The sequence below is a fragment of the Piliocolobus tephrosceles genome, chromosome 11, assembly GCF_002776525.5.
Source record: "Piliocolobus tephrosceles isolate RC106 chromosome 11, ASM277652v3, whole genome shotgun sequence".
NCBI classification, from domain to species: Eukaryota; Metazoa; Chordata; class Mammalia; order Primates; family Cercopithecidae; genus Piliocolobus; species Piliocolobus tephrosceles.
Genome location: NC_045444.1, coordinates 60,838,539 through 60,860,218, shown reverse-complemented (window position 1 = coordinate 60,860,218; position 21,680 = coordinate 60,838,539). Strand labels below are relative to the sequence as shown.

Sequence of the window (21,680 nt, the reverse complement as noted above, 5' to 3'; positions counted from 1 at the left end):
AGCTCCTGGCCCGAGAAGCAATCCTCCCTTCTTGGGGTCCCAGAGTGCTGCGATTTTAGTTGTGACTCACTGCCCCTGGCCTTGGTAGTTACATTTATTCTCTTCTAGATTTTGTGGCATGTTTTATACATGTAACTTGTTTATCCACCAATAATTTATTATGAGATATTATGTTATATATATTATATGAGATAAATATTTTCCCAACTGTATTTAATACTTTCTTCAAAATATTAATAGGTACCACAGAAGTAAAGTAGAATATATTTGGGGATTGTTGCATACTGTATCCTTGTCCTGGGGATATTTTTTGTTTGTTTGTTTTTTGTTTATGAGACAGAGTCTGGCTCTGTCGCCCAGACTGGAGTGCAATGGCGCAATCTCAGCCCACTGCAACCTCCACCTCCCAGGTTCAAGCAAGATTCTCCTGCCTCAGTCTCCCGAGTAGCTGGGATTACAGGCGCCCGCAGCCATGCCCAGCTATTTTTTGTATTTTTAGTAGAGATAGGGTTTCACTGTGTTGGCCAGGCTGATCTCGAACTCCTGACCTCGTGATCCGCCCGCCTCGGCCTCCCAAAGTGCTGGGATTAGAGGTGTGAGCCACCATGCCCGGCCAACCTGGGGATAGTTTTAAAGACTCTGAGAAGTTTTGCAATGAAACAAAATGAACATACATATACACATAAAAACTGACAGTTTGTTATTTCCCTAACTTTTTTGAAGACAGATAACACTAATACCTCACAGAATACCACATGGTATAATTCTAAGATTTGTTTGCTAATAGCTAAGCAGTGGTTCAAATTCAATCCTGGTGGCCTTTGTGTCCCCCTTCCCAATTTTGGGGAATTATTCTTAACGTCTTATTGCTGTCAACTCTACTTTGGAATTTGACAAGTTCCTCAAAATTGAGGTTACATTTATTTTTCCTGTCCCTAATTTTAGTCAAAAAGACATGGCTAGGCACATAGATCAGGTGTTGGCAAGCTTTTTCTGTAAAGGATCCTATAGTAATTATTTTAGGCATTGCAGACCAATTGAGAATATTATGTTATATAGATACTTGTGTAGCTGTTTAAAATGTAACCACTGAAAAATTTAAAACCAATGTTTAACTTGTTGGTGATACAATAATAGGCAGTGGCCTAGATTTCACGCTAGAGCTGAAGTTTGGCGACCTCTGTCTGTTACTGCTACCATCTTTGGCAAATCTTTGACCTCTTTACACAATCTAGAGTTGACATATCTACTCAGTCGCAGACACAGGGACAAGAAGATATTCACAGGATGTAAGTGTTTTTTTTTTCACTTTGCTTTTGTTGTTCGCATATAATTGCTATTATTTTTTACTGATGATTTTTAAACTTACCTATACTGTGACTCTTTCTAATTCATATGTATCGTGTCTGTCTTCTCCTGAGTGCCCTACCTTTTCAATTACCAAAATTTTTCTTAGACTAGGCTTCTTACAGCACTTTTTCATTCAAAAAGCATCTACTGGTATAAATGTACATAAAAAAGGAATTGAGAGGGTAACAAGGCTGTATGGGGGTCTAGGAACCAAAGGAGCCCGTCCCACTGGCAGCCAAGGAGTTTTAAAGCTCTGTGATTCCCCCAGGATTTTCTTGGAATTTTCTAAGCAAGCCCAATCCCCATAAAAATAACTAAAATTGTACTTTTTATTTTTCCTGTATCATTGTAACAGACAGACAAAAGCATATTTTGGGGTGGCAATAATAGGTAATTGAGAATATTTTAGGGACTTCCTGTTTATGTATTTTTTAGTTTATTAATTTTGTTATGGTAGAATTCTTAGACAAGAATTTTCTGCGACTGCTGGGGAGAAAGTTAACATAGGATCACCTTTTTAAAAATTTATAGTAGTATACCCAGAGAGACATGATCTTGTAGAAAAAAAGTCTTAAAATAATGAAATTATTCTATCTTTGCAGTAAGGAATGAGAACTGGAATTAGGTTCGACTACAAGTAACTCAATAAGAAGTTACGATTTCTTTGTTTTTTGAGACAGTCTTGCTCTGTTGCTAGGCTGGAGTGCAGTGGCACCCTCTTGGGTCACTGCAACCTCTGCCTCCTGGGTTCAAGTGATTCTCCTGCCTCAGCCTCCCAAGTAGCTAGGACTACAAGTGCACGCCACCACACTCAGCTAATTTATTTATTTATTTATTTATTTTTTTTTTTTAGTAGAGACAGGGTTTCACCATATTGGCTAGGATGGTCTCAATCTCCTGACCTCATGATCTGCCCACCTCGGCTTCCCAAGTGCTGGGATTACAGGCGTGAGCCACCACTCATGGCCAGAAGTGACAATTTCTTTCCCAAAATAACTGTTTATTTTTCTCCCATGTTCAAAGAATTGGGAGTGACTTCAAGGCTGGTGTGGCTCTCCACAAGGTGAGAGGCCCAGACTAGTTCCATTTTGTTGCTTTTCCTGTGTCTGGCACCCAAATTTATCTTGTGGTAGCTGCAAGGCACCAGACTTCATATGCACATTCCAGCTAATGAGACGGAGAGGAGTGAAGATACCATTTTGATTTATTCTCATTTGTCACGCCTACCAGCAAGGTAAAAGAAGCTGAGAAATGTAGTCATTAGTCTAGGGAGCCGTGTTCACACCTGAAAACCAGGATTCTATCTCTACGAAAAAAGAGAGAAATGGATATTGGGAGGCTACAGCAGAAATAAAAGATGGATTTCTGTCAGATTTAGGAGCAAGTCATTCAGTTGCAGAAATACTTTAAGTGCGTTCTTACCTTCTCCCTGCCTCTTTTTTTCACCACAGGCCTTTTTATTAATAGTCCTAAAAGAGAATACATTGTGAATCAGTTCTAAGGAACCTATTATTTCTGTGTTGTCTGAACTGTCTTGCTTAGCCAGCTTTCATTTTCATTGTATTTATTTTTGTGTTTTCTATCAAGTTATGAGTTTGCTTGTTTTCCAAATAAAAGTACTTACATATATAGGTAACTTAATTAGCCACTAGATGGGCTGATGAAACTCTACATTGCTTTTTTGAACTACCTTAGGAGCTGGGGGGAATACTTTATTACATGGAGCTAAACTTTGGGGTATTTTGATTTTTTTAAACTATCCTGCCAGTAGAACTAACACGTCTAAGACGTATCTGAAAATATATATGTTTATGTATGTGTGTATATATGTATAACACAAGCACACAGAGGTTTATTTTCTCTGTTGATAATTCTGTTGTGATCTTAAGGCAAATGTTCATCTTCTGTCGTTTATGCTGACAGCCGTTCAAGGACAGGCTTCTGCTCTGCCAAAATACAAAAGAGTAAATGCATTTCTCTTACATTATAATGTGCCAAACAATAAAAATTCAGTAAGTGTACACAATAAGATATTACTTTATTAAGGAATAATCATCTTTTCAGTCTTTAAAATCAGTAAATTTCAGAAACTGGATAAGAAAGAGAACAAGGTTGCAAATGGTTATCCAGCATTTTATACCCAAATTTTGCCAGAACACACAGATTTCAGAATACACCAATTTTAGAATTTGCCAGAATGTATCAATAGAAGGTGGGAGGAGAAATTCCTTTCTTCCTTTGCTTCCCTCCTCTCTGTACTCTTTCACATTTAATTATAAGCCATTTCACTAAATTTACATATATAATTTGAATGTTGATGTGATATTTACAGCATAGGTAAAAAGGTAATTTATATCATTAGATAATAGATGTATATTTTATATATATATATATGGTTGGTGATATTCATTATCCAACAAATACAAATTTTGAAGATTTGTTGATAAACAGAATTAAGTACAGTGGTGTTGGAAACAGAAAAACTAGAAGCACCAATACCCATCACCATTGAAGGTTAAATGTTTAATGTAGTCATTATCTGAATTTACTCATTTACTTTGCAGGTTAAGAGGATGAATATGATATACACAAAATGTGGGCTTCTGTGTAGTGCTGTCTGCATGTCTTTCTCAAAATTGTGTAAAAGCATGATGTAACAAACTGTGAATTGGACTGGCATCATAATTTTCAGCACAAATACATGTATTGGTTACTAAAATACTTTTATTGAAAGATATATATTAAGTTCATATAGTTACCTACCTAATTAAACTGTCCTCTCTAGCCCAGCCAGATGTCACCATATGCTTTTTAGAAAACTGTGATTTAAAAGTGTTTAGTTTTTAAGAGATTAGCAAAGCTTAGGAAGAGGTGACAGGCTGGTAACATGCCTTGAAAACAGTATGAAGTAAAATAGGAACTTGATTTTTAGAGGGAGGAGAATGCAGATAAATACGTGAAGTTAAGAGGTTTGTGTTTTCTCTTTTATAAGCTTAATTTTTATCATATCTAATACATAGAGAAGTTAATGAGTTATGTAGCAGTATCCAGTTCTATCTCAGGAATACACACCAGGCTCTTTACACTGTACTGGGGCTTATAATGAACGTATGTAGATTTCATATATAAAGGAGTTTTTTTTAATTTTAGATTTGGTCTTTGTGACTTCTCATTTTCCAGCTTCTATAATTAAAAAACAAACTGAAGCCCAAAATTATTAAAAACTTTATAAATGTCATATAAGCATACACAGATGTGGATTTAGAGTCAGTGTAGGTGTTTTGGGTGTTCTGAATTAATTGGTCCGAAGTCACTTTCCTCTTTTATCAGAAATGTTTCAATGTCTTGATTTTAAGCACATTGACTTCTCTCTGCTCACTGAAACTGTTGATGAACCTTCAACTCTCCTCTGTGAACAGTTTTTTGTGAGTTGAGCTGAGGAGAAAATGGAAACTTTGCATATATGTAATTAATACTTATAGTAGAATCTGAAGGGATTGAGATTTCAGAGACCTACTTTGCTGTGAATAGCATAATTTTTCAGATGGTCCATTCAGTTTTTGGATTAAGGGTAATGACTTCTGTTGTCTTGCGTGAAGAGATGTGTTCGGATTCACAGAGAGAAAGGCAGCTATTAATTTGTCTCAATGGATTGTCCGTTTGATTCTCCTAATCTATTCCCCTCTTTTTCTGAACTTGCTTATTTATCTTTTTTAACTTAATAATTTTTAAGTGCAATTACAGTATTGTTAACTCTGTGCACATTGTTGTACAACAGATCTCCAGAACTTTTTCCTCTTATGTGACTGAAACTCTATACCCATTGAACAACTCCCCATTTCTACCTTCCTCCTACCCGATAGCAGCCACCATTCTACTTTTTGTTTGCATGATTTTGACTACTTTAGATATCCGTATAAGTGGATTCTTTTTATGATTGGCTTATTTCGCTTAACATGATGTCCTCACGGTTCATCCGTGTTGTAGCATATGAAAGGATTTCCTTCATTTTAAAAGCTGAATAATACTCCATTTGTGTGTGTGTGTGTGTGTGTGTGTACACACACAGTAGTCCTCTCTTATTTGCAGTGTATACATTCAAGACCCCAGTGGATGCCTGAAACTGTGGATAGTACTAAATCCTGTGTGTGTGTGTGTGTGTGTGTGTGTATACTATGTTTTTTCCAGATGATAATGAGCTACTAAGTGACTAACAGGTAGGTAGCTTATACAACATGAATATGCTGGATAAAGGGACAGTTCATGTCCTGGGAGAGAGAGAGAGTGAAGAGGCAAGATTTCATCATGCTATTCAGAATGGTGCACAATGTAAGACATGTGAATTATTTATTTCTGAAATTTTCCATTTAATATTTTCAGACCATGGTTGACCATAGGTAACTGAAACCACAGAAAACGAAACCATGGATAAGGTGGACTGCTGTACCACATTTTCTTTATCCACTCATCCATCAATGGACGTCTTGGTTGCTTTCACATCTTGACTATCATGAACAATGCTGCTGCAAATATGGGTGTGCAAGTACCTTCAAGATCCTGTTTTCCATCCTTTTGAATAGATATGTGGTAGTCGGATTGCTGGGTTATTTTTAATTTTTTAAGGAACCCCCATACTGTTTTTCATAGTGTTTTTCACCATTTTACAGTCTCACCAACTGTACACAAGCATTCCATTTTCTCCACATCCTCACCAGTATTTGTTATTTTCTGGTTTTTTATTTTTGGTAGTGGCCATTTTAATGGCCATGAAATGATATCTCATTATTTGCATTTCCCTGATGATTAGTGATGTTGAACATCTTTTCATATGCTTTTTGGTCATTTGTATGTCTTCTTTGGAGAAATGTCTGTTCCTTTGGCCAGTTTTTAACTGGGTTATTACTGCTTTTTGGTTATTGAGTTACAGGAGTTCTTTATATGTTTTATATATTCTGGATATTAGCCCCATATCTGATAATACAGTTTACAAATATTTCCTCCCATTCCCTAGGTTACCTTTTCACTCTGTTGATTGTTTCCTTCATTGTGCAGAAGTTTTTTGTGCTATAGTGCCATTTGTCTGTTTTTGCTTTTGTTACTTGTGCTTTTGGTGTCATAGCCAAGAAATTACTGCCCATTCCAGTGTCATGAAGTTTTTCCCCTGTGTTTTGTTCTAGGAGTTCTATTGTTTCAGGTCTTCTATTTAGGTCTTTAATCCATTTTGAGTTGATGTTTGTACATGGTGTGTACAAATGATTCCTTTGCATATAGACATCTAGATTTCCCAACACTATTTGTTGAAGAGACTATCCTTTTCCTGTTGTGTAGTCTTGGTACTCTTGTTAAAGATCATTTGACCATACACATGAGAGTTTATATCTGTTCTCTTTCACTGGTCTGTGTCCAAAATCATACAGTTTTGATTACTGTAGCTTTGTAGCTTTGTTATATACTTTGAAATGAGGACATTTGAGGCCTCCAGCCTTGTTTGTCTTTTTCAAGATTGTTTTGGCCATTTGTGGTCTTTTGAGATTTCATATGAATTTCAGGATCTTTTTTCTATGTCTTTAAAAATCCTATGGAGGCTTTAGTAGGGATTGCTTTAGTTTATAGATTGCTTTGGATAGTATGGACATTTTAACAATATTAAGTCTTCTAACCCGTAAACATGAATGTCTTTGCATTAATTTGAGTCTTCTTCAATTTCTTTCAGTGATGTTTTGTAGTTTTCAGTATAGAAGTCTTTTGCCTCTTAAGTTTATTTCTAAGTATTTTATTCTTTTTGATACCCTTGTAAATGGAATTGTTTTCTTAGTTAACCTTTCGGATTGTTCATTGTTACTGCATAGAAATATAGCTGATTTTTCAGTTTTGATTTTTATATCCTGCAATTTTACTGAATTCATTTTTTTTTTTTTTTTTTGGTTCTAATAATGTTCTTGTGGAGTCTTTAAGGTTTTCTACATATAAGATGATGCCATCTGTGAACAGAGGTAATTTTACTTGTTCCTTTGCAATTTGGATGCTTTTAATTTGTTTTTCTTGCCTAATTGCTCTGCCAAGAACTTCCAGTACTAGGTTGAATAGAAGTGGTGAGAGTGGCCATCCTTGCCTTGTTCCTGATCTTAGAGGAAGAGCTTTCAGTTTTTCAGCATTAAATTTGATATAAGGTGAGGGCTTTTCATCTATGACCCTTCTTATGCTGAGGTAATTTCCTTCTATTCCCAGTTTGTTGAGTGGTGTTTTTGTTTTTTGGTTTTTTGTTTTTAAATCGTGCAAGGGTGCTGAATTTAGCTAGATACTTTTTCTGCATCAATTGAGGTGGTCATGTGATTGTTGCCCTTCATTTTGTCAATGTGGTATATTACATTTATTGATTCTGTATGGTGACTCATTTTGCATCCTGGGGTAAATTTCATTTTATGTATGTAATTCTTTTAATGTGCTATTTAATTCAGTTCACTAGGTTGTTGAGGATTTTTGTTTCAATATTCATCAAGGATATTGGTCTATAGTTTTCTTATAGTAATCTTTGTCTGGCTTTGGTATCACAGTAATGCTAGCATCATAAAATGAGTTTGGAAATATTCCTTCTTGTCTTAGTCTGTTCGTGCCGCTGTAACAAAATACAGCAGAGTGGGTAATATATAGACAATTGATATTTATTTCTCATAGTACTGGCATCTGGTAAATCCAAGACCACGGTGTTAGCACATTTGGTGTCTGGTGAGGGCCCATACTCTGCAAGATGGCAATTTGAACACTGTGTTCTCACATTGTGAAAGGAACAGAAGGGAAAAAGGGCCAAACCCTTTGTGAAGCCTCTTTTATAAAGGCTTTAATTCCATTTACAAAGTAAGAGCCCTCGTGAACCGATTGTTTCATAAAGGCCCCATCTCTTAATACTGCCGCACTGGAGATTAGTTTTCAACATTAATTTTGCAGGGGACACAGACATTCAAATAATAACATCTCTTCTTCAAATTTTTAGAAGAGTTTGAGAAGGAATGACAATTATTCTTTTTTAAATGTTTGGTAGAGTTTTTCACTGAAGCCATCTGGTCCTGGCCTTTTCTTTATTCGGAGGCTGTTGATTACTGATTTGATGTCCTTGCTAGGTATAGGTCTGTTCAGATTTTCTGTTTCTTTATAATTCAGTCTTGGTAGGTTTTATATTTATGTGAATTAATTCATTTTTAGGTTATCCAGTTTGTTGACATATAATTATTCATAGTCATTTCTTTTACTTTTTATTTTTGTGGCATCTGTTGTAATGTTTCTTGTTTCACTTCTGATTTGTATTAGTCTTTGCTATAGTTTTCTTAATGGCTTGTCAATTTTGTTGATCTTTTTAAAAAACTAACTCATAGTTGATTTTTTTCCTCTGTTGTTTTTCTAGGGTCTATTTTGTTTATTTCAGCTCTAATCACTGCTGTTACCTTCCTTTTGCTAACTTTGGGTCTTATTGGTCCATTTTTTCCCCCTAGTTCCTTGAGGTATAAAATTATTTGATTGGGATCTTTCTTTTTTAATGTAAGTATTTACCATTATAAACTGCCTCATAGTTCTGCTCTTGCTGCATCCCAAAAGTATGTTGTGCTTTTATTTTCATTTGTCTCAAGATATTTTCTCGTTTTCCTTGTGATTTCATCTTTGACCCATAGTTTTTCCAGGAGTATATTATTTAATTTCCACATATTTGTGAATTTTTTAGTTTTTCTACTGCTATTGATATCTAGTTTCATTTCATTGTGATCAGAAAAGATAACTTGGTATGATTTCGGCCTTCTTAAATTTTTTAAGACTTGTTTTGAGGCCTACTGGAGAATATTCCATGTATATGTGAGAAGAATGTGCATTTTTCTGCTGTTTGGTGAGTGTTCTGTGTATGCCTATTAGGTTCAGTTGGGGTATAATGCTGTTTAAGTCTTCCTATTCCTTGTTGGTTGTCTATCTGGTTTTTCTATTCATTATTAAAGTAGGGTATGGAAATTTCCTACTATTATGTTACTATGAATTTCTCCTTTCAATTCTGTGAGTGTTAGCTTTGTATATTTGGGTGCTCTAATAGGTGAATATACATATATTTTTTTCCCCTTCCTCTTCTTCTTGTTTGAGATGGTCTTGCTGTATTGCCCATGCTGGTCTAAAACTTCTGGGCTTAAATGATGCTTCTGCCTTGGCCTCTTGAGTAGCTGGGACTAGGGCAGGTACACACTACTGCACCTGGCTAGGTGCCTGTATCCTTATATGTATACGTGCTATATCTTTTTGGTGAATTGACCCTTTTATTATCATATAATGTTCTTCTTTGCCTCTTGTAACAGTTTTTTACTTAGTAAAAGTCTGTTTTCCCTAATACAAGTATGATCACCTGCCTTCCTTTGGTTTCCATTTGCATGGAATATAAAGATATCCACTGTTTCACTCTTGACCTGTGTGTTTTTATGTCTAAGGTGAGTCTTTTGTAGACAGTGTATAGTTGAATCTTGCTTGTATATTTATTCAGCCACTCTCTATCTTTCAATTGGAAAGTTTAATCCATTTACATTTAAACTAATTACGGATAGTGGAGGACTGACTATTGCCCTTTTGTTAATTGTTTTCTGCTTATCTTATAGCTATTGTCACTGTTCTCTGGTTGCTTTCATTTTTGTTTCATTTTTTTTATTGGTGTGCTTTGATTCCCTTCTCATTTTCTTTTGTATATTTCATGTATATACACACACACACACACACACACACACACACACACACACACACACACAAATTTATTGTGGTTAGAATTCTTCAACCTTCTTGAATTTGGATTTCTGTTTCCTTTCCTCAAACTTGGGATATTATTTCTTCAAATTAGCTCTACTGCTTTTTCTCTTTCTGGAATTCCCATAATGCATATATTGATACACTTCATAGTATCTGATAAGTCCCTTAGGATTTCTTCACTTTTTTAAGTTCATTTTTCTCTTTATTCTTTGGGGCCAGTAATTTCAAATGACCTGTCTTTAAGTTTGCTGATTCTTCTGCTGTATAAAGTCTGCTGTTGAACCCCTTTTAAATCCATTCATTGTATTCTTCAGCTATAGAATTTATTGGTTTCTTTTTTATAGTTTCTGTGTCTTTGTTGACTTTATTTTGTCATGCATTTTTTCCTTGACATTGTTTAGTTGCTTATCTGTGTTGTCTTGTAGATCATTGAGTTTCTTTCAGACATTTATTTTGAATTCTTTTTCAGATATTTCATAGATACCCATTTCTTTGGGTTTAGTTTCAGGATATTTATTTTGTTCCATTGATTGTGCTATTTCCTTGTTTCTTCATATGCTTTATAAGTTCATTCTTGTTTTTAGCTGAGTGTGTTTGAAAAAAATAACCACCTTTTTCAGCCTTTATGGACTGGTTTCATACAGGAGAAAACCTTTATCAATTAACCTATATAGAGATTCTAGGGGCCTCTAAAACCTTTTAGGGAAGATGTGTTTTCTCTGGCCTTGTGTGTGTAATTTCCCAGTTAGATTCAGGAGTTTTTAATCTCTTGCTCCGTCTGGTATTTGTGGGTAGTTTTGCAGGTTCTTGGTCTGCAGCAGCAAGCTGTCCCACTGTCCCCTGAATCAAGTGAGACGTTAGTCCCTTGAATGGCTCCCTGAAAAGTTGGAACACCATATTCACACTCCAGTCTTCTCCCTCCCACCTTTGGTGGATTCACACCGGGCTGCACTGACTTCTCTGTGGCACCCTAAGACCTCTTGCTACTGCAAGCCATCCTTACATTACCAGTTCCATTATTGCTTTGAGTTTGTGAGGCAAGAGGAAAAACAATCCTTCAAGAAACCCTCTGAAAAGCCAACATTGCATGCATATTCTTCTCCCTGCTGCTCTCCCCCATCACCCAGAAGCTGCAAAAAGAGCTTAACTATGCCAGCTTGGAGAAGAGGTTATTGTGGATAAAGTGAAATGGCTCTTCTTACCTTTCAATGCACCTCTTCTGGGCTTTGCACTTACCTGGAGTACTGCAACTTCTTAATTGGTTTCTGAAGTTCTCATAAAGGTATTTTGATTTATTGATATATTACCCTTATCTTATTAAATGCACAGAATGTTTGTTTTGATTTGTCTCCCCTCAACACCCCATATTGCCCTTTCTTCCTTGAGTATAGAACAGATCTATGAATGCTTCATGTTATCCCCAGGCTACAATCACCACCTTATGGTTCTTGTCATCCTTCTGAGTGAGTGTTTCTTCCTCCTCTTGCTCCCCATCTGCTCTTATTTCAGACAATTGTGTAGCTTTTGGCTCAGCTTCTGCTCTCAATTATGGCTATTCTCCAAGCTGCAGATTGACCTTTCCTGCTAGGACTTTCAAAATTTCACCAAGGGTTCCAATAACTGTTTGCTGCCAGGCTTTTAGGTTCACTGAAAAAAAAAGAAAAATCTCTTCATGACTCAGGTGTTTTGATTTTTGGAGATGGTACCTAATGTGCAAGGTTATATTTGAGTCTCTATGGAATATGGTTTTTCCTGGTGCTTTTGATCATATAGTTATTAATTTATTTTCTGAAAATATCTTCACATGTTCTATAAATATACCTAAGTGCAGGCACTACCTATAGTAAATATTTATAAGTCTATCTGTCTTTAAAAATGAACTAAGGTCTGCCAGGGCAGAAATGAAATCTTGTACGTCTTGGTTTCCTTAAACCTTGTGCAGTGGTTGGCATATACTGGGTTTATTTAGTAGAATTGCATTGAATAATAAATTGTCAGACTTAGAACGCTTTTCTATGATACAGTTCTTGGCATAAATAAGAAACTGCAGAAATCCATTTTTCATTCCATTTACCATTCTTGTCTTAGGACCTCTTAAGTAGACAGATATTTATGATTTCTTTGTTATGTTGCTCTAAAAAATACATAGCCTAATTATGGGGCTTTTGATAATCTTTTTGGCCCTGTGATTTTAAATAAATATAGGTGGTTGATTATTCAGAACATGCCTTTGCAGTCAGACAGTCCTGGATTCAAATTCTTTTTTACATTTTCTATATGACTTTGGGCAAGTTACTTTATCTCCCTAAGTTTCAGTTGCCTTATCTATTAAATGAGGATGTAATAATAATAATAATAATAATAATAATAATACCTCCTAGAGATACTGGAGGGATTATTTGAGATAATCCATACGTGGTGCCTAGGATATAACATTAAAAAAGTATTAGATAGTATTATTAAAATAAACACACAGAGATACATTCTGTGTTACATTTTAAGCCTTTTGCTTCTTAGCCATTAAAAATCAGCAAGTGGTAACCATTGTTATGTTGATAATTCTTTTTTTCATCTAATAGGTTGATTATATCTGATGCCTAATATCTTCATTAGAGAGAAAAAGCTAATTAACCCCAGAAACTAAGTAGCAAATACAAATATGGTTTATTGCTTTTCCATAGTCAGAAATCCTAGTCTAGTTGTATTTAAAGTCTGATAAGAATAGCCATCAGCTTAATGTAATTTTTTATCTTAAAAACTTAGCTATCCAAGCACAAAAGAGTACATGTTATATAATTCCATTTATATAAAATAGAAAATTAAAGTAACAGAAAACAGATAAATGGTTAAATAGGACAAGGCCAAACTGCAGAAGGGCATGAGGAAGCCATTGGCGATATTGGAAACGTTCTACATCTTGACCATGATAATAATATATACCAAACACATTGAATTGTGCACTTTCAGTGGAAGCAGTTTATTCTATGTAAATTATACATTAATAAATGGATTTTTTTTTAGTAAGACTTTTTTTCTGAGAAAAATGTGATACTCTGCTGATTGTTAATGAATACTAAGTCCTAAACCTAAAGGCATGTACTTGACCAAATTTAGGTCTGTGTCTGCTCATTTATAGTAGCATCCTGCCCATATGGAAATCAGACTGTTGGCAGCATCAGACCTCCAAAATATGGTCCTGAAGCTGGAAGTAAATGGGAAATGCCTAAATACCCATCACAAAACCCATGCCTTTATTCCAAAAGAGTGCTCAATAATCCCAATCAGAGTCTATTTAAGACAGTTTTATATAAAAATTAATAAATCCTTTTGTCTTGTTTCCAAGCTTACAGTGGATAAAAAGCAAATTGGAAGGAGAACACAGTTAATAACCTGCAAGGAGGATTTAAAAATATAAAACTAGATCTAAGAACTAGAAGTTCAATAATTGGGGTCAATTTAGGTTAGAGAAAGGCAACTCAATACACTACAGTAGTCTCTGGGATGTTTCTGTATTCAAACAGTAATATGTTAATAAACTTAAGTCATCAAGAAAAATGTTAAATTGTATTCCACATGTGATACTTAGGATGGTGTAATTTATATAGAAATGATTAAATGAAAGCATTGTATTGTTTAACAGAATTAAATAGGGATCTGAAAAGCCTGCATATGAATTTGTGGGTTTGTACACACGCTCACACTTATGTATTACTCTGTGCTTTTGTAGACTTCTGTCGTGGTGTGACTTTTTATCCTGACATAATAGTAGCCTCATTTATAATAAGATTTCAGTTAGCTTTTAGTGGGACCAAACACCAACTCTTGAATAAGCCAAGTGTATTATTAATTATTCAAACATATTGATTATTTCTAGGCCTACTCTAGTTTTTAAATGATTGGAATATGTGTAAGATACCTTTCTGTAAGTACAAATATAAATTTATGTAGTAGCAGGACACAATATTTAGTATTGGTCCTATGGTTTAGCAGTAAAATGAAACATAGTAGGTAGCAGAAGTTACTATAATTGGCTCACTACATTAAAAAAGTTGTTTGTAGGCCAGGCTCACTAATGTAATCCCAGCACTTTCGGAGGCTGAGGCAGGCAGGTCACATGTAGCCAGGAGTTCAGGACCAGCCTGGCCAACATGGCAAAACCCCAACTCTGCTAAATGTTAGCTGGGCTTGGTGGTGCACATCTGTAATCCCAGCTACTCGGGATTACTTGAACCAGGGAAGTAGAGGTTGCAGTGAGCCAAGATTATGCCACTGTACTCCAACCTGGGTAACAGAGGGAGACTCTGCCTCAGACAAAAAAAAGACAAGTTGTTTTTCATTTATGTACTCCCAATTGTCAATAGAAAAAGCAGCTTCATATTATATGGGTCATCACACTAAGACCATTATGGCTGTGTAAATGACAAACACTCTATCATGGTAATTATCACTTTTTAAATTATGTCCAACAAAACTACAGTAATCTGATTATATTTTGGCAGTTATATGTAATTTCTGTATATTTTTAAGAATTCTTTTTATTATTACATATAGCTAGCTAACTTAGGGGAAACCATTTATGAAGTCTTTACTAATTTTATTCCACTTAGGAGGCATGATATATGCCAAGTATTATGCCTGTCTCTGGTGCTTTAAAGTAAGTAAAACTAATAACTGATTCTTAAGGACTCACAAGCAATAGCGAACCATTAACAATTTTCGAGAAGGAAAAAGCATGTGATAGGATCCCTCAAATGCATAATATTAATTATCACAGTATATGTCCCATAACTTTTTCTATTTTACTGGATACTTAATGTGGTTTCCAGGTTTAGCTATTTATGGATGTTGCTGCCAGATGTATATATATGCTGGTACATATAATCACACATATTGTCTAGGATATTACCTAGGAGTAGGATTAATATGTTGTAGGGTATGTATATATTCAACTTTAGTAAATAATATAAAACTCCTTTTTTAAACAATATAGCAGGTACTGATAATATTAGCTACTCTGTATCCTTGCTGGTACTTAGTATTGTTAAGCTTGTTAAATTTTGCCAGTCTGAGGATTTATTTGCAATTACTGGACTATTTTGTGAGGACCAGTTCTTGGTGTAGGTGTGCTTTCATGCATTGTGTAAATGTGTGTTCTTCCATTATAATAAAAATTTTTGAGTTATCACTTTGATTCCTTCCCCTTCCATTTTGTCTGTTCTCTCTTTCTATAAATGTTAGACTTTCTGGATTGATTCTCTATCTTAATTATTTTCTCTCCTTTTTTTTTCATCTTTTTATCTTTTTGTTCTTTAAAATTTTCTCAACTTTATCGTTTTTAAAAACAACTTTCATTTATGCTATATTCCTTTTTCTACTTATTTTTCTATGTATTGTATATTCCTTTTTTACAGCATTCTAATTTTTGTGGTTAAATTCTGTTCAGGAATAGGAACAGGAAACATCTTATTTTGGGTTTTTGAGCGTATTTTCATTCCCATGCGTGATTTTGTTTCCTCTAACTTGCCTTGATTCTGTTTGTTTATCATAGTCTTTGTCTTTCATCAGAGGAGTTTTCCTCGGATGTCAGGTGATCCTTGGCTGTCTGCTCATACTCAAGCATATGGGACACTAAAAAGCTGGCTGGTAGTTATGAGAGCTTGGGGGAAGCCTGACAATTATAGGATGATGGTCTCTACTCTTAAGTCTTTTTAGTTGAGTTGATCAGATTTCCAAGAGTAGAGTCTTTCAGTTTCCTATCAGGGAAGGTACAAGACTTCTGATAACCTCATGTTGAAGAGAAATGGAGGTATCAGTTTCCTCAGTATTTAAATTTTAGGTATTTAAAACTTTCACTTAGTTTTCAAGATGATACCTCTGCTTGTATTTCCTTAGTTCCCTATCTCCATGTTTTATCCTGCCTAAAAAACAGAACTTAAGTCTTCTGCCATGGTGGGGAAGGGATAACAATGGGGACAGGATTGGGGAGGGCAGCAGGAATATCTGACTACTTCATTAACAGGCTTCAAGTTAATCCTTCCAGAGCTGTGTCAGTTCCACTGTTCAGAAGATAGCTTCTTTGGAAGTTTAATTAGGCAAATTGGATTTCTTCTTCACTGAAAATGATTTATTTGGCCAAGGAAATATCATTATGAGTTGACATAATTTAATACTTTCCCCCATAATCCAAAATTATATAGCAAGATAGACAAAGGTTATAGCCTAACAAAGTTTTGGATGGGAGATCATTTAAGGCTTTGTCTTCCATAGCCTTCCTTAATTCATAGAATTCATCTAAATTTATTTTTTAGTATTTAATTGAATGCATCATCATATTCTTATTTCTGTTTCAACTTTTCTTCCAAGAGTGTCTTATGATTGAATGAATGTATGAGATATTTCTATTTCACCATTAGATTAGCTTTTTTGACTCTGGCAAACAACACACAAATTATATTTATGATAAATAAAACTGTTTTTGTATGTTGGTTGTGGGAAATACTTCTAACATTTTATTGTTAGCTTAGACCAGCGTGTTGTATATGTTTTGTTTTCTGTTTGTTAACACAAAACATCTGTTAGCTTGGAGCTTTCTTTCGAAGAGATTCTTTCAAATCACTTTGGCCTCAAATTAGAATTAATTCTTGGTTTTGTACAAAGTAAAGTAAAATTCTGAAAGCTATTCTTTATACATTTTTTGATCTTTTTTTCTTCTAGATTGAATTTGTTGCCGATATGATTTATTTGCTGAAAAATAGAAAATATGGTATATTAAGGATTTTGTTTATTTTGGAAAAGATGTTAGAATTATATATCTTGAAAGGCATCTGAATGCATCTGGGCACAGCATTAAACAGCTTTTTAAAATAGGAAACCCAAAACCTGGAATCACTGGAGGAAGATGTTCTTTCTAGAAAGTGGTGTTATGTACAATAGTAGCAGTTAAAAGCCTTTCTTTTCTATTTGTTTACTATAGTACCACTCTGGAGAAAATGAATTTTCATCTTGTTGAACTCTACCTAGATGAGAATTGGGCCTATACAGCTTCAAGTATGTTCACCAAGGAATAAACAGCTATTAAGCAAGGGCAGAGTCAGATAATAAAAGGAAAAGATGAAAAGAAAATTATCCTATAAAAGTCAAAGGGAAATGATTTTGGCAGTTATATGTAATTTCTGTATATTTTTAAAAATTCTTTTTATTATTACATATAGCTAGCTAACTTAGGGGAAACCATTTATGAAGTCTTTACTAATTCTATTTCACTTACTTAGGAGGCATGATATATGCCAAGTACTATGCCTGTCTCTGGTGCTTTAAAGTAAGTAAAACTAATAACCGATTCTTAAGGACTCATAGGCAATATGAGTAGCCCTCAATAGTTTTTACAAATCAGTGCTCTGCAGTCAAGGGTTCAGTAGTTGTCACTAGGTCCACTTAATATGTCCTGCTTTCAATATATGTAAATCTCTCAGCTTTCGCCTTTGAATTCAGAGGCCTCATTCCCAGGACACAGTGGAAAGACCTTCTTTGCTTGCTTCTCCTCCCCGCTTTGCACACTGTTGTCTTCCCACTCTAATTAACCAAGTAACGAATACAAACTTATTCAGAGACATCCAGAAGAAAATTTCACAAAGAGCCCCTCCTTGCCTTTTGTTAACTGTAAAGTAAATCAGTGCAGAGATGTTTCTGTACAGCCAGTGTTGCCAGTTATTTATTTAGCCATCTTCCATGCATATCTATTGAATATTTTTGCTGTTTTACTTTAGTGTTGGTAACTCATTCTGTCATTCTCTGCAGGGGCCTAAGCTAACAGAGAAGGAGAAAGGAAACTACCATTCGAGCCTACTGTATATATTTAGCTTTGACTTAAATATCCTCATGTAATCCTCCCAGCCATCTGGGGTAGGGTGATGTTATTCCTGTTTTTTAGATGCAGAATCTGACGAATGATTTTCCCAAAGTCACCCAGCTAGGAAGTGGCAGATCCAGGATTTAAACTTACAACTGTCTGATGCCAAAGCCTAAGGTTTTCTCTTAAACATATAGGACCCACATTTGCTTGTCCCTGGCCAAACCGTATTTCAAGACTACTGGAGAAGACTGCAAGGGTGCTTTTGTACTTGGACATAAGCAGTAGCTCTGAGATCTTATGTAAGCTTAACTGTTGTGCTCTGTTGTACTAGGCAGTGAGTTTCTTGGTTTTATGGTGTGAGGGAGATACTGGATTCACTTGGTTTTGTGAATCACTTTACAGAATCTTTCTACATAAGAGCAAGATTCTATATGTATGTAGTTATTAAAATAAATCAATCTGAAGATGGACTTTTTTAAATTTAGCATTTTGTGTCTTTGTATTGACCCTGTTTTATGTTTATCTTTTTACCATTGGGGTTACCAAGGGACTAGGAACTTTATTGTGAACCACCTAGTACTTGACAGTAAAGTACCTGGGTGTTTTGTTAACTATTTGTTGAATAAATGACAATCTGCAAGCAGTGAACTTCAAGGAAAGAGTCTTTCTTTGACCTTAGATTTGGAATCTCCCCCTTTATGGCTCTTCCTATGTAGAATAGGTACATCCATTGCCACGTTTCTCAAAGATTTTCTGTCCTCTTTCTCTTCTTCTGATCCCACAAAGCACAATATGCCTTTCAGATAAAGAAAGTGAAGAAGTCTCTGATAGTCTGCTGTGGTGCTATTCCTAGGTAACTTCCCAAGTTAAAGAGAGTAGCTCAGAGTAGGCAACGAAAGCTTGGCAGTTCTCTTAGTAAAATATAATGCAATTTTTCTTTAAAAAGATCAATCATAATTCCAAAATGGAAATTCTTTTTTTTTTGCCCTTTGAAGCCAAGTTTTAATCAAACCATGTTATAAATCTTTTTGGTTATCTGATCATCTCCCTTTAGACTGAAAGTTTTATTGAATTGGAAGCCTGGAGCTGAAGTACAGGCGGAGCAGGAATTGGAAATTGTGAGCAGGATCTTCTGAAGTCACTGAGTTGTGAAAGAGAAAAGGACAAATAGGGTTTTTTGCACAGCTCCTTTCAGGTAGCCAGGCCTCTTCTTGGATGAATTAGACGTCGTCCATGGGAAAGAACTAGGAAGTTAACTCTAGACTTCCGCTCTTCAGTCAAACCATTCCCAGTGCAGCCATCTTCCCTTCATGCCCTGTGCCCCCTATACTTCTCAGATTTCAGAAGGCAATTGAGTACTTAAATGACTGACACCATTGGTTGAATTGTTTTTAAATGCTGTATCCACTCTGGAAATGCCCACTGTAAAATCGTAAGTCCCAGCAGGAGTAAAATGGTTTGAACCCTCACTGAAATGTCTCGGATACAACTGAAATATAAAGGGACTCAGTATTATGTGTGTTTATTATTGTAAGAGTCTTGTTAAAGCTATGAAGTTACTTTCCATGTTGCAGATAATGTATATTAGGGAAAAAAAGGAAATGATGAAAGCAGTATATTAAACTGAAAAACTTTTGTATTTAACTTTGCTGTAGAAATTTCACCTTTCTAATTTTTTAGGCTTTATAATGAAAATTTGCTTGGGAGAAATGTGTCTTTAACACTAGAGGAAAATGGACAACAAGAAAGTTTAATTATATGGATAGTTCACTTAAGTGTAAATCAAAATTTGATTGTTACTAAAGGATGGATAAATTAAATTTTAGAAGGGCCAACATGGATAGTACGTTGGATTCTAGATTAAATCATTATTAAAGTCTAATTTGAACCAAAGAAACAGACATGCCTCTGGCCATTATTTTTAAAAATATTTTATTTCCTTTCCATATTTTATTTCCACATTAAGATGTTTCTAACTCCTATCCATTTGGAATATAACCTATACCAGAACAATTTTGTTATGTAACAAGGTTATAGTCCCATTTAACACTTTACTTAAACAGCATTTATTTTAGTGTTTTAGTTCATCCGTGTTCTGTGTACTTTTAACAGTGAAATTAAATATATCCTTTGTGACTTGTTTAGTTTTTAATTAGTCTTACTCAGGGTTACCTTCAGGAGACCATGACATTGGCAGCTCTTGTTACCATGTTGCCTTTTGACATCTGCTTTCATTAGAGTCAGTGCATTTTCTTGCCTGTGTCTTCCTGCAAGGACACTGATGTTAATCATGCCAAATTGGATCCATTTCTGAGGCTTGCTGCAGGAAACAAAATACTGAAATTATCATAAAAGTAAACCATTATTCTTCAATTGTTAGAGTACATCATCAGAACATAAAATTGAAAACAGAATTTCTGTAGTCCAATAGCTTATGACTTTTGTGCCATATTTGTACCACATATGTGCAATATATATATTGCAAACATTTCTTGCACAGACCTAACCAGCAGACAGAATAATGACTTTTTAAAAAGGAAAGAATAAGTCCTTGGCTTGTGGCCAGAAGTAGCAAAAGTGTGTTTCTGTGCCATGCTGCCCTGCATGGCTCAGGTTTCTGGAGTCAGCTCTACTTTGATTGCTGGCATCATATTCTGGTTAGCCCTAAATGGAGCTTTCCTATTAAAAGACATGACTGCTGAGGTCTAAAGTACATTGAATATTCTTATTGATCAACTTGAAGAAAAAATGTTAGTATAGAAATGTCGTCTATTATGGAGTTGGCCAATTGAATATTGACTATGTTTTAATGTGGTGTGAGGTTTATTTTATCCCATTTTTTCCACAGGCACAATAAAGTGGTTTAAAAAGATAAATAAAAAAAAAAAAAATTCTTCCTCCTATGGTAGGCATGCTTTTGACTAGTTGTCCCTAGTTATTACAAGTTCATTCTTTGTGTTCAAAGGTTTAATTTTATATATTCCAGACGATTCAGAGAGATTAGCCACAGCTTATTTAAACAAAGAAGACACACACAAAACAAAGCAATAGTTTTTTGTTTTGTTTTGTTTTGTTTTTCAGAAAGAATTCAGTTGCTTACTTTTCTTAAAAACATCTTTCCCATTTCATTGAGGCAGATTTGGAAGTCAAACCAGAAACTTCAGGCTCTACTACGATGGCAAGCACTTTGTTGGGGAGAAACGCTTTGAGTCCATCCACGATCTGGTGACTGATGGCTTGATTACTCTCTATATTGAAACCAAGGCAGCAGAATACATTGCCAAGATGACGATAAACCCAATATATGAGCATATAGGATACACAACCTTAAACAGAGAGCCAGCATACAAAAAACATATGCCAGTCCTGAAAGAGACACATGATGAGAGAGATTCTACAGGCCAGGATGGGGTGTCAGAGAAAAGGGTAAGCTACTATGAAACCACACTTTATCTTTTTCTGTTTGGGGTTCTTTTAAGAAAGCCATTATTGCCAGAAGAGATTGATTCCTCCACAGTGCTTTGGAAAGTATATGCATTTTTCTTAATGTGTAGTTTCTGTGATGCTGAGCTTTGCATATAACTAATTCTTGTTCTATTAAAATATGTCAGGTATATTTTTATATTCCTCGTTGTTTTCTGTTTTATCCATTTCACAATTTGAAAACTATGTTGGAAAAATGGCCCCTAATAAAAAATAGTTCAGGGAATTG

The 21,680-nt window shown here is 35.1% G+C and overlaps 1 protein-coding gene across 3 annotated transcripts in view; it reads left to right on the top strand.

The window, feature by feature from the left end:
* CHN1 (chimerin 1) overlaps positions 1–21,680 on the top strand; it is a 202,274-nt gene that overhangs the window by 102,309 nt on the left and 78,285 nt on the right. For all 3 annotated transcript variants that reach the window (XM_023185952.3, XM_031936431.1, XM_023185953.1), the window contains exon 7: positions 21,106–21,394. In XM_023185952.3, coding sequence (XP_023041720.1) covers positions 21,106–21,394 — 289 coding nt within the window. The remainder of the gene's footprint in view (positions 1–21,105; positions 21,395–21,680) is intronic.